Source organism: Adelges cooleyi, unplaced genomic scaffold (genome assembly GCF_023614345.1).
Source record: "Adelges cooleyi isolate 19-005CV unplaced genomic scaffold, UGA_ACOO_1.1 ACOO_flye_CR_arks_rails_tigmint_CR_PRNA_574, whole genome shotgun sequence".
NCBI lineage: Eukaryota > Metazoa > Arthropoda > Insecta > Hemiptera > Adelgidae > Adelges > Adelges cooleyi.
Genome location: NW_026096268.1, coordinates 14,456,846 through 14,480,712, shown reverse-complemented (window position 1 = coordinate 14,480,712; position 23,867 = coordinate 14,456,846). Strand labels below are relative to the sequence as shown.

At 35.1% G+C, this 23,867-nt stretch overlaps 1 protein-coding gene across 1 annotated transcript in view; it reads right to left on the bottom strand.

The window, feature by feature from the left end:
- Positions 1–4,951: 4,951 nt before the first annotated feature.
- LOC126842884 (dopamine receptor 1-like) overlaps positions 4,952–23,867 on the bottom strand; it is a 137,336-nt gene continuing 118,420 nt past the window's right edge. The window contains exons 2-4 of the mRNA XM_050580097.1: positions 16,886–16,991; positions 16,461–16,770; positions 4,952–7,507 (exon numbers count right to left, since the gene is read on the bottom strand). Coding sequence (XP_050436054.1) covers positions 6,622–7,507; positions 16,461–16,770; positions 16,886–16,991 — 1,302 coding nt within the window. The 3' untranslated portion in view covers positions 4,952–6,621. The remainder of the gene's footprint in view (positions 7,508–16,460; positions 16,771–16,885; positions 16,992–23,867) is intronic.

Sequence of the window (23,867 nt, the reverse complement as noted above, 5' to 3'; positions counted from 1 at the left end):
TTCGGGTCGTTGGATAAGACCAAGACGGTTATCGTAGCATTCCACAAGGCTTTTTGCCCGGAAAGTTAAATTGACCCGCAAAACGCACCGAAACAAAAACAGACGAGTAAGACGACACAACTATGTAAATGCTTTTGTAGGTGCAAAAGTATTCGGTTTCGGAAATAGAATAAATTAGAACAAAGCGCAATACTTGGACCGGAAAGACAAACCGGTAGATCACATTCTCAAAGTGTTTACCGCTTATATTAACATTCCACTATACTAACTCGGGTAGGTAAATTGATTTGGGTATTTTTGAAAATGACCATAAAATTGAAACATCTACGCATATTTGTTTAGTAGTTTTTTTTTTTAAAAAAGGAACGTTCAATACATTGTTATCCCGCCGTACCTACCTCGAGTAATCAATGTAATATACACCGTGAGATAATATATTTTATAATTGCCCGATTTCACGTGTTATTTAAGATACACTACAATAATAGCAGGAAGGTAAATCAAAGTTAGTAAGTACAGTAATTAGAATACACAAGGCTATTAATTAGAAAACTGATATATCATATTTTATAGTACTTCGGCATAGCCAGCCTGGCATGGTTTATTAGCTCTTGACTTCGCACTGTGACTTTTGAACGCAATAATAATTAAACGCAAACCCGTAATAATATAAACATCTTAAGTGCAGCTCTATATATAAACGTATAGCGTTTATGATATAATAACGCTGTAGGTGCTACAGTTATAATATACTATAAGGAATAATTTAATTAAAGTTTATTTTTTTGTAGAAGCGTTCTAAGCTTACTAGTGAACAAATACAAATTTTAGTGTTATAATATGTTCAAGAGGAATTCAAATAATAATGACTGGCTTCCCAGTAGCGAGATCCTAGACTGGGACTTTTATGTGGCATAATATACATACATACATTGTAATGGAACGGCGACTTGTGTAGGCAATTCAGCTACACTACACAAAATGAATACTTGTACCGTGAAAAACGCATGACAGCACACAGTTTGAAATTTTAATTGTTGTTCCTAGACGCTTAAAATTTGTATTTCGCTCTTTCTAGAATTTTATATATTTTTGTATTAATATTCACTTACATTTCGTGTTAATACTTATGTTTATTTCCTTGGCGTTGTGCCAAAATCTACAATAACCCTATCATATTATTATATTATATTAAATATTATTATATTTTGGGAAAGCACACTAAAAACAGTTGAGCAAGAAAGATAATTGTGAATTATTTATGTCCATTACACAAATCTGTCAAGGTAGTTTGATATGATTTTTTAATAACATGATAAATTCAAAACTGACTTCTGCCATGACGACACTGATTTGTAATTATTTTGCCAATAAACAAATACCGGTTGCTTTATGAAATATTGTGTAATATGTGTTGGCCTCGGTTAAAACTATATAAAATTCAATATGATCAATATAAAGGTTAGGTAAGAAATGTGGAAATTACTTCCACAACGGTAGACAGTATTTAAATAAAAATATATTTTAAAACCTGCAAAAAATTGTTTTCTTTTTTTGATTAAGTTATTTGCGTAGAAATTGTATACCTTTTTTTAGGTACACTATGGTACTGTATTAGGGTTTTAGCCTATTAATACATTTTATTTTATTAAAATATACATAATTTGCTATTAAACTGTTGAACTACAATAAATTATATGATTGCGTGCTAGCACGTTTACGTCACGGCAAGTACCTACTTGAAATCTAGTCTTGAACGACCGCTTGAGTATTCGTAAAAACGACAACATCGTACTTGAACGAACAAAAATTACAATAATAAGCCTAAACGTCTTATGAATAATATGCTTATAAATTGGAATTCGCCAACGTCTATGGTACTCTTGCAAAAAAAAAAAAATATATAAATAATAATAATATTACTACATTCAAACTGAAAGTTATGGTTTGGAGTTTTAGATTCGTCGTGGCGTTGAAAACTTATTTTGTTTTTGTAAACAATTTTTTTTAACGAAATTGGACCGAATTAGATTGGTAGATATTAAGCACACTTATTTATTCGTATGTGTTGTATTGGAGTTTGGTGGTGTTATTATACATTTTTGTTTCCAATAGCTGCTGTTGGAATTTTCGAACAATACGCAGCGGGTTTTATTTAGACTCAGTCCGTCAAACACATATTGTATTACTATGGTTGGGAGTCGTTGAAGAAATCCAGTAATAACATCCCGTCAACCGCAGTAGATGTGTACGTATAGGCGTTCGTGTGGCCTTAAATAGAGCATAGAAGTTTTAGGAAATCACGTTCAGGCCAACACCAAAACGGAGAACAAAAATCTAGTTATAGAAAAGTCACGTTTTGGAGAAAAAAGTTTCAGAACGGTCATATTTCAAATATAAGCGATACTTAATTTTATTATAAAAAAGAAAAAGTAGAAAAGTGTTTTTGTTCAGTGTGTAACATTTCGGTGTTCCGTGAGTGTAAGATTGCAGTTTGCCCTAATAGTAAATTATTGGTGTTAGGTTTGACTGTTTGAGACATATTCCTAGGATGTTTCGACATTGTCTTTTGAACAGTTGTCAAGTGTGTGCAGAAGTTTGCGGGTTTTCTTTACACATCTATTCGAAATGACGTCTCAATTGTTGATACAATAATAATAATTATAAATAGTGTGGACAATAAAATCCCTTCCAAGTACAGTATACCGTACAAATCGATAGTACTTTGGGGAGCTATTATAATATTATTAGTTTACAGTTTACATGCAGCGTGTATACTGTTTAGTGTGAAAATACCAGTTTTGTAAACTCAATTAGTTTACATTGTAAAACTTAACAGGTGCGACAATTTAAACTATAAAGGCGTACATACGTTCAATACGGTTTGCCAAAGTTTTGCTAGCTATACTTACACAAGTTTTTGTCAAAGGAAAGACCTATTAAAGAGGATAAGTACGGAATGTTTTTGATTATGCTTGCACAATCGGTAAAAACGCACACACACACACACACAAAACACACCGACATATTTTTTCATCATCATATTTGTAACTGAAAGTCTTAAACATAAATATAATAGTACATTGCAATATGACTAGATCGACTTAATATACTAGTTAAATGGTAACAAGGAAGATTGACTATAATATTATTATGATATATAATATATTTTTTATACAAAAACATAAAGGAAATTAATAATAAAACAATCACGTGCAACGCATGTCTGAATAAATGTTGTGTTATCAATTACCATTAATATAACAAATACAATATGCGATGGATGTTTTTTCTCCTACTACTAACTTATTATTATTTAATAGTTCATAATAACATATTATAATATAATATGAATAATATTGCACACACCGAAAAAAAAAAGTATGTTTCAGTCGAATACTACATTCAAGTAACATGATAATTTAATTTGGCGAGTTATATAAATAATTAATTAATAATAATCATCAGACGGTTGTGTACTTAAAAAATGTGCATTTTTTTCAACTAACGGGTTAACTAATAGTTATTATAATATTTTATAGATATGATCGCCCGAGGATTTAGTATCGTGTTTTTACAGTAAAAAAATATTTTCTTGAATTTAAAACAAACATAATAAATAATTATCATTACAACGTGTGTGACTTGGCACAATAATTATTGGGTCGATCAAATTAGGTACATTATAGCTTATTTAAAGACTTAAAACAAGATAAATAAGAAATACAATATGTATAATGACGTGCAATTTAAGGTTAAAAATAAATGCATCAGTTTTCTTTTATTACAATGCGAGGTATTATTTTTTTATATTAAATAAACAATGTTTGGAGGTAATTTTTATAACAATATCTAATGTGTTTCAAATCGGATCGGACGACGTTAGGAATGCGGTAATATTGGCAAATGTCAAGAAAAACGGAAAATAACGGAAGTAACCGCAAAAGATAAATATTATTTTTCTATAAACGATAACTTATCGGCTTTGTATTGTTTAAAGTCGAGAGGTTAAGGTCTATATATATTTTCTCTTTCTCTTTATTATTATTTATAAAGAAAAACTCATTTAAGAAAAATTAAACTAACCATAGGGTGGTTTGGTAAACGTATAATACTGAATAATAATGATAGTAAGAATAATTCTGGCATCATTCTGATATTACTGCTTTTTGAGTATTATCTATTTTTATTTAAAACCGTCGTTCTACTTAGCTATTATTATTCATGGTAATTAATGTTCGAAAATGATTTTAAACAATTCTTAACGAAACTATTTAAAATTGGTTAGTTTTTTGGAACAAAAATTGTTTTTTATTTTAATAATCATTTTTGCGGATTAGGAGTTTTTGAAATGGCCAGGACGGCGTGGTGGGACATACTATACTGTAGACTGTAACTTAACATAAATTTAGACAAATAACAATAGCAGGTACTCGTATAACTTAAAATAATACAATAGTAGAATGTGACAACAGAGTAACGGTGTATAATATAATATAGTAAAAGAGTTTTAAGGAAAAATCCGGTTTAACAATAAATATCACAATAACAAATCATAACAAGAATACTATACACTGGTGGTGAGCGTGGGAGTTTGTGCAGGCCACAAGGGACATGCACACTGTTGATATTGCGGTCGAATAGAGGTGGTGACTTGATTAGCATTATAAAAAATACCAGAATTGGGGTTGGTTATTGCTTAACACGCACACGTCTTGCGGGCAACGGTGCAAAAATGGGTATGGCTATAATAAGAATATTATCATCATGCTATATACTTATTTCATAACAACGGTGGTGTCTAAATCTAAGCGATAAAATCGCATCATCGATTTGTACCGGTCTACAAAAAAAAAAAAATGAACGACTCAAAAAAAGCCAAACGGTGGCCAAAAAAGAACTCGTTTTACGTTCGAGTGAGCTGAAATCGAATCTGACATGATCCAAAAAAAAAAAAAAAAAATGGAAAAATTAGTTGGCAACGTACTGTGTCGTAAAGACGTATCTGTCATCAGATTAGACTTAGCGTTGAAAGTAGTGGTTAAAAAGAAGTCTGGATTAAAATGTAGGTACTATTTTCTGAAAAATGTGATTTTTGAACCGTGTGAGTTGCAATTTCAGCCCACTCACTTCTCCCAATCGAGTACTTCACATAGCGTGTAGCGACTTACCGTCTAATTTCGTTCTTATGTATACACACTCGTTGGGTTCTCCGAATCCACACGCAAGTATTAAACTTAAGTACTTTTAAAAGTTTACACATTACAAAATACACAATATATACATACAATAATGTAGGCCCCCGCGTCTAAAGCGGATATAACAATATACAATTTATACATACATACGTTTATACACATTATCATAAGCACAACGACACACACACACACACAAAATACCGTAGTGCGATATCGAATTACTACTGTATTTACTTTGGATGTATTTTGGAGATTACACCAGCATCGTTTACGGCGTTTTGAAAATCAATCAACGGCCACCCTTTCTCGTATGGCGCTCGTTCCTCACAAGCTGGAAACCCGGTGCCCAAGAAAACGTTAATCTAGAAAATATTATGCGATCGAGTTACGGGGTCGAACTATATGTTAGAACCGCTCCAAGATAGACGGCGTATCCACCTGCCGTTGAACTATTAGTATTAGTAGAACGTTATTAGTAGTACGTACACAACAACAGACTTAAGTAATATTTGAAGAGCTCGGGCTAACTACATAGTATTTACAAGGAAATCCAAGAAACAGAGTTAAGTTCTCGATAAAGATGTAATGCTTGTTGCGGAATAAAATATGTTTGACGTCTGTACAGAACTTTTATAAGTAACTGTTTAAAATCCCTATTCGGATGGTCCTTCGAACCTTTGTGGGATCTTCCGCTGTCAATTGGACGGTATTAAAATTACTGAAAAGTTAATGGCAAGACATTGTAATCCACGGTACGACCCGGTTGGTATAGTTCAACGGGTTCAGGGAAACGCGTCGGCGGTAAATGGAAATTCTCAGAAAGAAGGTCAGACGTTTTTTAAAGTGCCGTTGGTTCGTTTTATTATGGTATCTATTTTTTACTATTTTAATATCATTGAAACTTCTAGCGTGCTACATTTTGAAAAAATCTCAGAATCTCAAAAAAATGGAATACGTATAGTGATTTTTTGCCGCACCGCATCAAAAGCAAATCATAAACGTCCGTCGTTTGGAACAAGATGGGGTTTTTCTTAACCGATTTCATACTGTATTATGAATCACACTGTCGTAGGTATATTCAAAATAAATAATATTTTTTTAAAAAATTCTGTGAGAATTTGTTTTTACCTACCATCAGCTGATTGTATTTTATCCGGTATAGTTATAACTTATAACGGTATTATCTTATAAAAGATTATTATATCTTTAGTGTAAACGTCTTTGGGGAAACAATTAACTGGTTTGAAAATTAGCGATTTCGAGGCAACTGAATTTATCCATTTGGAACCATAGGGGATCATGTTGTAACACAAAGTATATTAGTTACATATCGCTACCGAGAACCACGTGTCGACAAATACATTGGACGTGATCACACGAGGTATTCGACCGGGAAACGAGGGATGTCGTTGAGTTGATGCGGTCAGATGATGCTGGTCTCCTCGGCCTCTATGATCACCTTTTCGGACGAATTGAGTCGGGACTGCCTGAGTGAGGCCACGGACGACCGGGGACTGGTCAAGGCGCCGCCGCCGGCGGCCTTGCCGTTTTGTTTGATGGTGACGGCGTTGACGGTGCCGACGGACGACCCGAAGTCACAGCCGCCGCCGGTCTTCCGGCGGTGTCTGAAGGACGTCTCCGAGTTGAGTACCACGGTGCTGTAGCCTTTGCAAAAGCACCAGTCGGGATAGTGCGTGGTGAGTATGCGGCGGAACGCGTCCCGGAATTCGGTGTTGAATATGGAATAGATGATGGGGTTGAACGCCGAGTTGGAGTAGCCCAGCCAGGTGAGCACCTTGAACGCGGCGTCGGGTATGCACGTCTTGCAGAACGCGGCGATGATGTTGACGCAAAAGAAAGGCACCCAGCACAACAGGAACGTGCCCATGATGACGCCCACCGTGATGGCGGCCTTGTGGTCGCTCACGTGGTACGGCGACGTGTGGTGGTGGACGGCGGTCAGCGTGGACGACGCCATGGCCGTCGTGGTCGTCAGCGGCCGCGTCACCGCCCTGATGCTCTGCACGTGTTTCTGCGCGTAACAGTACAGCCGGCAGTAGATGCCGATCATCACCACGCACGGTATGTAGAAGCTGATGCACGACGAAATCACCGCGTACGTGGGCGTCAAGTCCAGCGCGCACGTCATGTACTCCGCCTGGCCCGCCTGACCCGCGTGGAACACTATCGGCTTGGGCGGCCTGTGGATGCTCAGTATGCAGATCGGGACCACCGAAACGAACGCGGCCAGCGCCCATACTCCGGCGATGCCCAACAGAGCGTTCCTCCTGTTCAAGTATGTCGTGTACCTGTTCAACACAATAAATGAAAATTGTCAATAACGAAATTCAATGTAAAATACCTTTAAAAAAAAAACATGATGATAATTTTGTCACATAAATTAATATAAGTTATAAGTTTAACAGTATATTAAATCATATTTTGTATTTTAAGTGAACTGCATTGAACGGTTGATTGTAAAGAGGGTAAGTTGCGGGGCCAGCTCCATTAGAAAACGGATGTATGAGCGCGTTTAAATTACTTCCATCCTGAAGAGAGAAGGACGTCAATGTAGGTTTACTTGACAGTATTTTGAGTGGTGGACGCTTAAGGCGACCGACCCGAATAGCTGCTTTGAACAGTGAAAGAAGATACAAAATATATAAAGTATTATTATGTTTTACTGTCTATATAGTATGCCACGCGTTTCCATTACCTTTGAGCGCTCACAGCGTTTCTAATCCACACCAAGATTGTTGTTGTTCGTGCTTGCCAATAATGCCAAGGTCATTATTGGCCACGTGTAGTTTATATTTTAATCTATGATAATATTTAAAGCTCAGAGATTATAATGTTAATATTATACTCTCTAAAACCAATGTCGTGTAGGCGGTTAATCCGTGTTACTTTTTTCACGCGTGTATTGCTATACAATTATTTTATGTCCATCTAATTTATACCAAACAAACGCAAAAGCTGCTATCTACTTAGAGAGATCGATGCGCGCGGATTTCAAAGGCCAATCAGCCGTTAAGTGGTGATTATAAGAAGGAAATATAAAGGGAAAAAAACCGTTTTGCCGAAATTCCAACCCACCGTCGACGGCTGGAAAGCGTGACTGTTTCGGACGTGTATGGCATGATTTTATTTTACACAATTCGATACTGTTTAACGAAAAGTCAGTTTTTATTTTTTTTTTTGTTAAATTTATTCATAAGTTATAACGTAATTTTGTATAAATACTGTACACGGTTTTGTGTGCGTTTTCTTCCGGATGACTTTTAATATTTACCATTATAATATTTTACTTAGGGTGTAGTGCAACAAGTTTGTTTGTATTCCGTCACCGCGTGTTCAGCTTGTTGATTCGGCCCTACACACACTCGGCACCGTACAAATATAAATATTTATAACTATTACGTTTCTGAATTATTTTCCCACAGTCCATAAACCGGTCGAAAATTCGTTTGTCGCGGCTTAGTTATAAGATATTGGAGGAATCCGCTAATTCTCAATCGGAAAGAGCGCAATGAGACAATGTGAAAACGATAAGATGTGTATGACTATGTAGAACGCATAAATGACTATAAAACCGTATAATTAAAGGGCCGAAAAGACATTGGCACAACGAATGAAGTCCTATCTGATATGCATTTTCTAACAGAATCAGATAACATATTAAGATGATAGTGAGAAGTGCATCAGGAGCTCAAATAAATTTTCTTTGCTTACTTAATAGCATCTAAAATGAATGGAAAAAATATAATGTTATATTTTGTGATTTGTGTGAATGAAAACCAACCACTTAGCGACTTGTGGTTTTTACTTGGCTGAATTAAAACCGAAATGAGGTCTTGGAAATAACGAGCGATCGAAAGGTATAAATAAATAACTCATTGTATTATAAGTGGTCGAGGTTAACGGCAAGGAGGAAAGTGTGGTTGGGCTGTTTAAGTTGAACGGATAAAATTTATATCAGTTTACTTCCGTCGCTTATGCCTTTTAAGTATTTATTCAAAATCGACTATTGTCGCTTTGCATTTTGTTATTTCATTATTATTTTCGTTTTAATAAAACTTATTATTGTTTTAATTTCAAAAATTAATAAAATCTTTGAAATAATAAAAATGTCAAATTTGACTTGGTTGTATACGCCACGGTTTCTCGTCAATTAGAATTGTAATTGTGTTTAAAAAAAAGAGGTTAAGTAAATATATTGTGCGTAAAATGAGTTATTCAAACAAAATTCAATCAGTATCGCTACTTAGTAAATGTCAAGATATGGTTAATGTTCAGTTAACATAATAAGCAACCCAGTTTTTATTGGGTTGAACGACTATTAATTAATGTGATTATAGTAAAGTTGACCGGTACATTTTGTGGTTTTCAAACAAATTTGTGCATTAACTGATTAGTCAGTTGTTTTGTTGAACCGTTATTTTTGTGATAATTGATTAATGTCTGCGTCTAGTAACGCACTAAAAAAATTGATGTTTTTTTATATCTAGGAGTTTACCGTAACCTTAGCTGGAGTAGGATTTTTACCGTGATCCGTACATCGGATGCTCACTGTGAGTGTGCAATTTATTTATTTAAGTAGAAATTTATTCGAATAATGTCCAACTATGGGGGCGTACAGTGTTTGTACAGTAAGTCTTAATAAAATCCAATAATATTATGTATTGTCATTTGTAAATATCGTTCTCTCGGGATGAAAACGTTACACACTGTTCGGTTAGCAACGTCGCATGTCTCATGACGTTTCGGAAACGTACCATCTACACCATATATTATTATTATTATACCGGGGGCGAGACGCGAATTCGATTCGATTTTTATTTTTATCATCCGACAAACGATATTTTCCTCGAGTGGAATGTAAACGCGGCCGCTTGTGTTCTCCCCGTGTGTGTATTCCTTTTATTTTCCCTATAATTTTGTTTGCCAAACGGTGTATGGAAACCGGCAGCAGGGATACGTCCACGGGAGCCGCAACGCCCTTAATATGTAAATACATACAACCGCAAACGACTGGTGCAGATATACATATATATATATATATTATATAGTATTAAGTATGTTTAAACATAACGTCGGTGTGAACAAAAAATATGCCTGTCGAAAAACACACACGCACAAAACGGGGCAGGGTTCCATGGGGCGGTTTGGAGGGGGGGGGGTGTACAATTTGCACCTTGTCCGCGGATAAAACTACCCGGGTTTGTAAGTACACGCATACGTGCGATTAAAGTAAATATAGATAATATGCTTGTTAACGCGATTCACGTTAAAACCGCGCAACGAGAAAACTTGGCATTTGCTCATTTGCATTTGTCCGAATGCGAGATTGGCCTTTTTGAACCTAAGCCGCACAGCTGATATTCAACACGGTCATCCATTGTTTCGGGGGGGGGGGGGCTAAGGGTACGCGATTATATATATTATAATATGGACCTTCTGGAGAATATTAAGTAGCCGACCCTCGCCGAGTTACCGAATTAGGTAATTAGTTCCAAGCGTCTGTGTGGGACCCGGCCAAAATCTGCACAGGCTTTTGAAATTTCATAATGGCTCGAGGAATTTCCTTCTTTTTTTTTTACCTCTGCTATTATCGTGTAGTGAAATCAAACGTTTGGGGTATTGAAATAGTAAAAATAATTTTCGAATCTACACGGTTTTGTTTTCAAACCAGAACACCCAGCAAAGGTCAACTATTTCGTTAAATACCAACGTTTTAATATGAGCGGCGTGTATTTACTACAATGTGCTGATAGGCATGACAGTTATTCGTCGACTATTTTTAAATGAAAATAATTAATGAAAATAAATATAAACCTTTAAGACAAACTTTAAGCCTTTATAGGGATCAAAAGAACAATTTACTTTCTGTGAATATTTGGGCGCAGATTTTCGACAAGGGAATATATTTCCAGGTATTTCCAGTTACTTCAAATTCAGACAAAGTAAAAAGAAACAACACAAAGACTGTTTAATGAATTCTTAATCGAGCCTTAATTTCCTTGAAAAAAACCATAAGTCGTCTGTGGATTTTTTTCACTTCTCTGTATATTCATTTAAAAATTTAAATTTCAAATAAATGCGGGTTTCATACTTCAAATGGGTTGTTTTTTTATCATAAGTGCTACCGTTTTATAAATTAAATTTGAGGGTTTGTATCTTATTGACCGTTTGGGTACGACTGTATATCAACGAAATTACCTTTTTCTCAGTGTAACAATAGACCATAATAGCGAAATGTAGAAGTGTATACCTACAGTATATTTTATTATTTTTTTCCTCATAAAAGAAACGGCACAGGAAGGATAAATAACGTTTATAAATGGTATAAAAAAATATATTAGCGTTCAACTAAGTTTACAGGTATTCGTTATTTATGTTACCCTATTTCTAACGTAAATGTAATATATATTTTAATGTATATTACTTGAGATAATATATTATTATTATTATATATATATACTATAATAGCTGTTGTAAGTTCAACACGATTCGTTTTTTTTTATAAAAAAATCTACGTGGATTGCAAAATATAAAATTACATCTTGCGAGGAGTCATATTTTCAAAACAAGCCAATAGGCCCAAAAGTACTGTTTGCATTTTTTCACTATGCAAATATGAAAATAAGATTTAAAGGTTTTATATCTATCTACATATATAAATATATGCTGAATCACAATCAATTACAGATGATCCCAATGGCTTTCTTCATTAACGCCTATTTTGAAAAAAGGAACTCCAACAGGTTTTGGTAGTTTTGTTTTAACGAGCAACTCGTGTACGGTGTGAAAAATTAAATCAAAAACAAATTGTTTTTGCACGTTCAGCAGTTCGTTTAGTTTTTGAGCAAATTCTCGAAGGAGTTGGGTGCCTTTTTCTTCTTCTCGGGGCAGAGATAATGGAACGCGACGACGACGGCGAAACCGTTACCGAGATGAATTCAAAGCTTACCAAACGCAATGATGTAAAAGACGTTTTTGGGGGCAGGGGCCCCCCGGGGGGGGGGGGGTGTTCGTTTGTTTGTCTCGCCAAACTTGCTATTAATGTAAAACGAAAACGACACAACTGCAATAGTAATTAACGCGAGTTAATGGGCTATGAGAAAACACGGTTATTGCACAACGCTGAAATTATATTCTAGACACTGTTTGATGACAATTATTGTGAAGTACACGCTACGTGCTACGTACAAAAGTGTATCCAATAAGGACAACAGGGACGAGGGACTTGGTTCGTTTGCCTGTTTTTTTTTTTTTTTATGAGGAGTAGGTACCCTGTAGAATCGTCGTAGCGCCTCGGATAACATACACTTTTTTTAGGGAATTGGGGCTTTATTTTTTGTGTGTGTACGTTTGTGTATTCGACGTTTTTAAAATGCAAATCGCGTCGTTTCGCCGATGACGATCATTTTCTCTGGAGACGCTATTTAGACTCTCAGACAATTGGACCGGCAGACCTTTTCGACCCAGGCCGCGCTATACAACGACGCTGTATATTATCCTACAAAACGCACACGCGACAAAGTATAGATACATCTCTCGGATCTTCGGATTGGGAAAGAATATTGTGTGCAGGCAAATGATTATATTATTATATTATGTTGTATTATCATAATGTGAGGCACAAAAGGAAACGGCGCTGAAAAACAACAACGCAGACGATAAAAACAATCGCATCGCTGTAATAAGATATTTGTCGCCGGTCGACCGTAAACCGCATTATCTTATCATTGACTTTGGATCCACACTTTGGGCATTTACTACTATGCAAACACACAACGGGCCTTTGCAGGGACGACTTAAGTGTTGCAGGTTAAATTCGGTCGTAGAAAACGGGTCTCCAGCGAGACGAATTCACCCGGAAACACTTGGCGGGCGGCCAAGTTCACTTTTCAAAACTCCAAAACTACTAGTCGTTACGGTTTCGCCGTAGGTGTACGTAAGTAAAGGTATAAAATAATCAACCCGTAAAGTTGTACCGAGCTTAAAGCGAGCCTTTCAGGATGTCCCGTGTATCAGTTTAATGCCCCTCAAATACGTTATAATTACAAAGTTAAGCAACCTCGACGTGTATCTATACTTATAATGCACGTCATATTATAATGTTATATTAATAACTCGTCCATTAAAGTTATAAAGATAAAAATATCCAAAATTTCTTGAAATATTTTTTTACTCTTGTTATTTTATTTTTTTGTCAACAACAAATGTCACAAAAATATATAATAAAACAAGTTCGAAGGTACCAACGTTCAAGCAGTAAAATTAAATAATGTTTAAAACTAATTGTTCCTGAATTTTTAGCTCTAATATAAATATAGTATGTATAATTGACCAATTGATACCTGGTAATATTGAATAGGACACCTTGTATCTATATACTGAGGTTTGGGGAAGGTAACTTTGGTTACCTTGGGGGGGGGGGGCGAAGAAACTGGTTTTAATTTCATATAGGATATATATATATAACGCGTTGTCCGCGCAAATGTAATTCACCGTATTATATATATATATATTTATTTATATATATTGTATAAAGTAGTATTTGATCGAGTTTGGCCTGAATTTTGGCTATCGGACAATAGATGGGTCGATGCGGCTACCGTATGTACGGCATAATGTGCTTTTAATGATTTTTCAAGTCATTACCAGGAAAACGGAACGTGACGAAAAAAAAAAATCCTAGTCTGACCTACAAAAAGGGTTTTCTCGCAGCTAATATTTTTAATATCTCTCCATAAGAAAACGATAATCGTTTATGTGCATATAGACAGCCTCGGTTATATAATATTATGTACTTGTACCTATAGTTGACGCGGGACAAACTGAAAGTAAATTTTAGAGTATTGTCTAAAACGAGAGGACGGTTTAATAATATGTTACTTTCGTTGCAGTAAAATGAAGAAAATCCACACAATATACCGAGTTAATATCCACTCAATGATATTACACATACCGTGTTCTGGTTCATTTAACATATAAAATATAAATGATGCGTCGCGAAGAAAAACAATGCGGAAATTAGGAAATTCTACCGGGAAAAAACTTACTTCTCGCTTATGGACTTCACATTCGGCACAAATTGAAGCAAGACCTATATTGATTTTTTCATAATACTTCCATGCACACTGTGCGCCGTACACAGCCGTGCGGAATAATAACGGAAAGAGTTATTGATCAACAATCGTCGGATGCAATTTATTTGATTGTTTTTATTTTGCAAATTGTATTATTCTCGCTCCACAACGTTGAATGCGCGCACAATGACTTTATCTGTTTTTTTCCCCATCTTAGGTTATTATCGTTCAACCGGGAAACGGTGTAATCCTATTAGGTGCATCCCGTATACGTTTCCTATGTATCGTTTGGTACTATTTATTGATAATAGTATTACAAACGAAAACGCCGTATACTTTTCTTACTCTTTTTTTTTTTGTGTCTCTCAGCACATCAACTTCGATAAACGTTAAGTTCAGACGGGTCGGCCCGGACGTGATCTATTCGGTCGGATCTAAGGGAAACTTGTTTTGGCGTCGCTTGATGTCTCAAAATCGATATACAAGTCCGGCCCTGTGGTAATCATAATAATATACAGGCGCCTTGAAATTCACCAGCGTGTTGTATTGCGCAGTGTATAAATATTTAGTCGGGAAGGGCAGATAACGTTGATTCGAAGCCAATTACGCAGGAAAGTTGATGAACAAACGTGACGGGCTTACTAAATACTGTACGCTAGTAGTCCGTCTCGGAAATTGAAAATAAAGTCTGATTATCGGTCCGAATTTTATTTTGTTTTCATGTTAAATCCACTTGGATACTCCTGGCGAGAACGTTTTATAACGCTGATATACGTGATACGACTATCGCTTAATTATTAATGAAGTTTCCCGTATTATTATACCTTATACAGTACACGGTTTAACACGGCGCAATTAAACCCAAGACGGTATTATCACGGTAATGGTATTATGTACAATATGTATATATATATAGATGTTATGTTTAAGTATAGGACATGGCTTTTCTGAGAAAAGTTTTCTCGACAATACTGTACAGATATATGTATTATATGATTATTGTTTATATATATTATCGTACCAATGAGTATTTTATTATATTTATTGATCTTTAAATTTTAATTATGTCATTTTGGCAGACAAAAAACAAAAACGAACAGCGAGTATTCTCGATTGTATTTAGTAGTTAATTATATACTCGAGTGACACTTTGGATTCGCGGCTCGGAAAAGTCTGTCTCGTTGTTCTTAAATTATGAAAATGCCCTAAAAAAAAAACATTATGTCGAAATCGATACATTCTCAGCTACGCATCGCAACACAAAAATGAAAAGATTGTTAAGTTTAAGTAAAAGTGTTTAGGAAACTTCATAGTTATTTCTAGTAATTTCCTGAAAAACAATAAAACTTTATATATCTTGTTGTTATTTTGTGAGTGCAGTTTTAAAGACACGAGTTTTCGAAATTAAACCGAAGGTAGATCTAATGTGTACAAAAACAAGTCTAAAAATATGTGTTAAAACTTTTTTTATTGTGGAGTACCTATAAAAACTACTAAACACCATTAAAACTTGATTTTATAGACTAAAGTAAATATTGTGTCTTTACAGTGATTTTAACTAGCTTATTGAGAAATGTTTTTGTTAAAACATGTGACTTGCATTGAATGGTTTCACATGAGGGATTTTTTTTAATTTAGAATGTAATACTTTTTACAAACTACTAACTTCTCGAATGTCGACCTTGTAATGTCGGTGTATTTTTTTAGAAAACCTTTACAGAAAAAATCACTATTAAACCTGACATTTATTTTTGCGCTAAAAATGTTTAAAAACAGTGTAGGCGTACTTTAAATACAAAACAAAAACAGTGAGAGTTTTGATAAGTTTTCCAAAGTTATGATTTCAATGTTTGTATTATATTTTGTGTTAAAATTTACGATGAAAATAAATAATCGCAATATAACAAAGATACCGAATTTAAAAAGATACACTGTAGTACATTGTTTTGTGTTTAACTGTCAACAAGCATTATATTTTGTATTATTTGCTCCCTTCGAAAATGTCCGTTTCATATCTTTTGACGTATGTTTTTTTGATAAGACGTCTCGAGCATAAAATAAATCCGAAAAAATAAGGTTATCGAATAAAATCCAATGCTTACATATTAATAACCGCGAGAGCTCATTTGTTACTCATATGTATACTTGTAAAAAAAAAAACACTTACCTGAGCGGATCTTTGATGTGTATGTATCTGTCTAACGATATGGCGCATAGATTCAGTATGGACGCCGTGGAGCACATCACGTCGATGGCTATCCATATGTCGCAGAACTTGGCGCCGAACATCCAGTAACCCTGCAAGTCGTTGACTAGAGCGAAAGTCATGACTAAGGCCCCGACGAACAGGTCGGCGATGGCCAGAGACGCCAGGAATAGGTTGCCGATCCGCCGAAGACCGCGGTCCGTGTAGATGGCCATGCACACCAGCACGTTGCCGGCGATCGATAGGAATATGACGACCACCAGAAACGAACCTGTGCCGATGACACCAAATCAAAAGAGTAACATGTTAAATGTAAATTCGTGCGAACCATTAGGTATTATTATTATTATTATTATTATTATGCATTCTATCCATGTGTGACTAACCGATGCAGAACAACGGCAGTGCGGTCAGAGCGTCTTCCGCGTTGTCTTCGTAGTCATCGTTTTCCAACGTCCCGTTGTTGGACGTGTTCGGTACTGACTTGGCATCCTAAAAGTGAAAAATCAATCAATCGATTAATTAATTAAACGAATAACTAACGTGGCGTAGGTTATTGCCGCGAAACGAGGAGAGCGAATATAAGGGCAAATCGGCTGATGAGAATAGTGATTGATACTTGACTCGCTGCAAAACAAAGTCCTATCAGACTTAACCGTCATAACCGACGCCCCACTGACACGCCATGTATATTGTGTAAAACTGAGCCGGACCCACCGGGCTAGTCTCTATGGCACTGAACTTTTCCGCTGAAATTTTAATACTTCTTGGGCCGCCCGACGATTTAAGGTCTCACGTGCAGACGACATTCAGATGAACAAAACGGGCTCGGATCACACGAGTGGAGACCGAGACGACTAAACTTGTTAAATAATATAACAAGGGTGGCCGACATACGTGACATGTTGCTATGCGCGTGACGAAGGTACCACGACGGTTTTTTGAGCTTTAAAAAAATATACATGTTTGCAACAAAATGAAAAGCTTTTTACTTCTGCCGTGCTGGAACCCATTTCTTTTCCCGTCGTAGATTTTAACGCTCATGATCAACATGATGCATTACCCGCGTATTATGTGTTGTTTTACGCTGTAGTTTGTATACAAAAAAAAAAAAAAAAAACGGCCCAAACTCAAGGAGTAATGCTAAAATAGAAAACTTACACACGTTGCGTTGCGTTTTTTTTTATTGTCGGACATAAAGTACAATGTGTCCTAAGTTTAATAAAAAGGGCTCGAAATTTCAACCGACGAATTACTACGCAAAACGTCATACGTTGTGACTGAAGGATTATTATCAGTAATTTCTTGGGACACTTTACATAATTCACAAGCGCAATTTACACTAATGGCTGCTTATATTATTCATACTATAATATTATTATATTTGAAACGCTCGTTAAATATTAAACTTGCCCTGCGGTAGTCGAAATACCGACACGTCAAAAGAATAATCAAGGGCAAGAAAATTACAAGAAAATTGTTGTTTCAAGGTAAACCAAAAAAAGGAACTGCTCATCCGGAGAATAGTGAAACCCTCTTTACTCAAAATATTTGTCACGTTTTATCTAGCTAAGTTATGTAATAAAAAAAAAATATACTAGTTTCAAAACTAAATGTTTCTTTGTCAGGTTGTAGATATATATTTTTGAAATGGCCGAACTGAACTTTCCGGATGTACATATTATAATAATTGTCAGGTTTCCAACGTATGTGTTCGTGCGGTCGCTTCACACTGTAATCAGTTCAAACTGATATGAACATATATACCGAGCAAAGCATCCGTTATAGTCATATTCGATCTATACCTACTGGGTGTGTGGTACAGGTGCATCGTTTAATCGGAATACCGTGCACTAACTACAATAACAAGACTTCGGCGTGGGGAAAAACTAATGGTTGGTAAACAAAAGAAAATGTATTTTACCGCGAAAAAAGTCGTCTCCCGGGCTGTTGCTCAAGGCGGAAAGTGAAAAGCAAAAATACTCATATAACTTTCGCATATACTAAGCTGTTTTATATTTGCCACCTGAATTTACAAATTTTCCTCGGCGACGCTGTCCTGGGTACCAATTTGTATGCGCAGTGTACCCGCGAAAACTATCGCTCGCTCGTCAAGAATATTAAAAACCCATTTTGCCGAGAGTCGCCGGAAAGCTCCAAGTATTAACCGCTTTCATTTAGTTGTCCATTAACTGCGGGTATACGTGCCCGAAAGTGCTAAGCGCCGAGGATGAGTTTGTAAGAGAGAAAACAAGCAGTTTTAATTATAAACAAAAACAAAAAATACCGCAACGAAGCTAAAATATTAATAATATACAACAGAACCCCTTAAAAAAAAAAAAAAACCATAATATCGGATATAATGTATCAATATTTATTCAGAAATACACAAACACTATATATATATATATATTCGAATGTCATATTATATTTCGCAAACTCAAGACAAAAAGTGCTCAACACAAATATATCATAATCAAAACTTTTTGGATTTGTTTTCGTGACAGACCATTTGATACGTTGAATACAAATTGATCGCTTGCCAAGTTGTGTTCACCGTTTGATGGATTCGTTTCAACGATACCTGTTTTATTGTAATTCCGTGAAACCAATTTTATCGGATTCGACGCGATTCTGCTAAGGTATTTTTTTTTTTAATGTTTATGTATTGCTTTTATTTTTTTTTTCCATAACGTGATGAGCACCGTGAATTTTTTTTATATAAAAACTGCATAATATACAAACAATAATACGCCGTTTTGAGTGTACCTACATGCGTGTGTTTCTTAAGTCTAAATTTATATATTTTTTTTTATGCTATTAAAACTTCTCGAGGAACGGATATTTTAATGAAAACTCGGCACAACAGCGTCGAGTGTTTAGTATAAACTGTTTGTTATGTGTTAATTTATACAAAAGTTATTCTAGTAAAATTAAAACGAAAAGTTGCACAGTAAAGAAACTTAATGACAATTTCAAAGAAAAGCTAAGTTATACAATTCCAGTAGTCGCAATACGTTTTTCTCTTTGATCATGAAAAGTATCAAACATCATTGAAATAAAGTGAGAAATCCAAACGTGTATTATGAATAGTGGAAAAAAAAGTAAGGCAATTGAAAAATATGTATAAGAAATAGTTAGAAATTATTTCAAATAAATTGTGAGGTGTCTTGTGGGTCATAATAACACAAAAAGAATACATATTTGGGTGGCTGCGGTTCGAAGGTAATGCAAAATAGATAAGTGATTAAGTTACTTCCATGAAAACTTTTCAAAGTAAGAAACATGCCTGATCGTTGGAAAAACATTTTATTATCACATTATAGTAAATAGTCCCACACAGAATTTCAAAGTAGGTTCTACGTACCGAATTGAAGCAGTTTTACAATGTTCCACTATATTATTAGATACGTTTTGAAAAATGTAGGTATAATATAAAATTACATTGGTATTTCGACATAGCTTTCAATTTCTAGCTACAGTATTTCATCAAAGCGATTTTCTTAAATGGAATTTTATCATTTTTAAATGAATGGTCGCAGCATCTCATTTCTGGCTCGTTTATTTAATATAATATATATATATATATATTAAATGATAAATGCTATATATGTATAGCAGACCGTTGCTGCTGCCTACTTTTCAGTTTTCAACTTTTAATATTCGCGTTTAATTAATTAACAGCACTTTTCAGAGAAAATGGATTGTTTTGCACGAGTTCTGGATTTCAGGTTGTAATTTATCTTATAAAGGCATTAGCTAAGAATAAAAGTTCAAATTGTTTTCTACACAGCCACAGAGTGTTTAATGCAAAAGACTTAGTGAATATTGTTTTAATATATGAGTGTAATGATAGTACACAAGTGGTGAACTTATGAAATCCTAAAGAATGATTTCGTGGACTCAAACAGTGGTGAAGTCGGGAAAATTTTCCATCACTACCCAGTTCACTTACCTTGACCTTTTCGCAACCATATTGTAATAAAAAAAAAAAAAAAAGAGTCCGAAAATTGCATTTGAACGCGTTACCGCTGCGACGGCATTTTATTTGCAAAAGACATTGTATGCGAACGCGATTAAGCAACGAACCTTCTGAATCAGCATATTGTGGCAAAACTGAGAAGATATTAATATATATCACGTGGAGCGAATAAAAAAACGGTGACAGAGAGAGTGATTTTAGATGACCAACCCCATTTACTATAAGGGGCAAGGTGAAGAAAAGTCAACAAAACATTTTGTATTTTATTTGACCTAGTATCATTTCAACACGGACCGGAGTCCGGCTAACCAATAGATACGGAGCCTAACGAAAGTAACCGAGCCATAGTCTCGACCAGAGAAAATATTAATACTTTATTTAAATTAGGTCATGGAAAGCTTACACTTATAATAGCTTTCTACGCGTTATGTGCAAATCTTTGAAGGAACTATTAAATTGTTTGCTGCTCAAGGCCAAGTTCATTAAATACGAGAAATTATTTTGGCTGAGTTATCAAACACTCGATAAAAAAAAAATACTATGAATATGAAATCCGCATTTTTAAATGAAAACACTGATTATTTGACCATTGGGTCATTTTGGGTTTGCACTTGAGTTATTTTTGCCAACTCCGGATGTGTATGATTATAAAACAAAAGTGCGAGGATACGTCCAATGCCATAATCCTTATAGAGACAAATTGTAATTCAATAGAAATATTGTTACTCAATATAAACGCTCTCACAAACGACCTACGGGTTCACTAACGGTTTACGCACGACGACGTGCAACGCAGTCACGTCCGTTATGTATAATATAAATATTATATTATGGTACTGTATAAATATATATATATATTAATAAATGTATACACTATACACAGTGGGTGGTAGGCGTCCAACGCGTTAATTAACAAGTGCCAAGGAAATCCGATTAAACGTCGACTTGTAAACGCGTAAACACAAATTAATCGACGGCCGGCGCTGCCAAACCTAGTATGTATATCCTATGCGCTGTAATTATCCAGTCCTTAGTATGTACATACAAATATAAGTATATAAGCCGATGCGACTTCCGAGTTGATTAAATACCGAAGAAAAAAAATAGAGAAGAAAGAAACAAGAGTGATAGATGCTTTTATTAAGCTGCACGTCAATCGAAAAAAATCAATGGTCTTTTTTCCGGCGTAGGGAGAGATATAATATTGGAATTATTTCATTTAAATTCGCTGTCTGTCAACGGCGCGTATGATCAACCCCCCAAAAGAACCAATTTCGACACCATTCCGCCACCGTCTTACTCCGACGGTACTTACAATTTATTCTACACAATACATACATATATATATATATATGTGTGTGTGTGTATGTATATACGAGATCGATGTATGTGCAGTGTTGATGGTGGTGGTCATTTATTATTATTTTTTTTTTTTTTTTTACTTTGCCGACGCTTTTCCGAAGTATACAGTCTGACATATAGTATCAGACCGACGTGTTTCTTTCACGACTGTACGCCACGAGGAGGCGACGGCGGTTAGATTTATTATTACGAGATGGAGTAGACTTTTATCCACAACTACATCAGTGTATCACACCAATCCGCACACGCACTTCTTCCGCTTATATTTTTACACACAACCCGCCCCACCTCACCCCCCCCCCCTTTTTTTTTGCCTTCACCCCGTCACTCTCGTTTCTTATATCTTGCCTACTACTCGAGTATACCTGCTCCGTTTGCTCGAGTTGCACCGAATTCTGGGTTTTATATAACATTATACTATAGCGTCGACCGCGCACGCGCCAATTATTATGAAACGAGGCTTTTCCAGTTTCAAAACCAGCTAAAAGACATTTTAAAAACATTAAAACGCATATTTTTTTTTCTTAAGTGGACACACTGGTGTTACGTGGCGTGTAAAATGATTATTGAATATGTCAAATAGAGATTATTTAATTTTCAACAAATTGCTTTAGCCGGTTTTGAAACTAGACGCCTCAAATATACTATCATACTCTTGCTAAACGTCACCTAGTTCTATCCGAAAACGCAACTATGGTTTGGGCGGAACTATAGTAGTTGTAGACTACTGGCATATTTTACCTTTTTGGGTGATTTTAGGTTACAACTAGAATGGGCAAAAATAGTAATAATATGTTGTACGATATAGTTAAATAGAAAGTCGCAGGCACGTGCAAGTTTCGAGCAGACAATTAAGTTTGTCTATGACAGTTATTTTTTTTAATATGTGTTGAGTTTGTATGTAATCACCCTTAAAAACAAAACAAATCTAGATTTAAATGGTAAAACCAGCTAACCAAGAAAAAACTCTGTGTCGGCAACTAAGGGAAATAACTTATTATTTTTTACTATAATAGTCATGATTACCATTAAATCATATTAATTAAAATAATTATATTCAAGACTCCAAGTTTGTGACCCCTTTATACGAAAAGATATACTTGATATCCGACTTCATGGTTACCTAAACTTTTTTGTTAGCCTGAAAGTCTGTTTCCGATTAAGTACTTTCAATATCATTTTATTTGATGTCAATATAGCGTTATAATATTGTGTGGAATAAATTGTTTGTTGCTCAAAAATTAGACTATAATATTAATATTTCTTTAGAATTTTGGTCGTGAAATGAGTTCGTGCACCAACAAAAAACATATGATAATATGATGTATAAAATTAACTAAATTAAAAAATTAATTAAATTACAAATTTAAGTTTATAGTCGGAAAGTTTCAATGTTAGATCCGTGCATGAAAGTGTTAGGGTCTCAAATTTAAACTCAGATTTTAATTAGAATTAATTTCCAGTATGCCTATACAATGTAATATTATCTTTGTATTTTATTGTTTCACTGTATATAATATATATTCTTGGTGTTATTGTAGGTAACGTCGCCTTCGCAGACTATACGAAACCCCGGCAGTTTGTTATCATAATTAATATGGAAATCTGATTTAAATTAAAACAACGGTTTGCACAATAGGCGGGGTGAAGCGGAGGCAGGGCGGGGCATAAGTAATCTGTTGTCTACGCAGACGGCATTTTAAAGTGTTTATGTGTCCTTTCACGATGGGCGCAATATTTAAATTTGTTCAAGTGACGGCCCCCGCATGGTCTCGTTAACATGCTTGTTGTACAAAACTTACCCGGAAGCCCCAAAATATACTTTCTTAAAAACTCCTTCTCTCCGCCGTGTCGAAATTAAAGCCATTGTAAAAAAATATTTAAATTTTCAGTCGGCTTCATCAAACTCAAAGTGTTATTTTAGAAAATTGTCTACCTTTAATTAGAACCCGGCGTTAAGAAGTAAGTGGTACAACAAGGAAAACTGTTTGCACATTTCGGTTTTTGGAAAAGCATAGTGCATA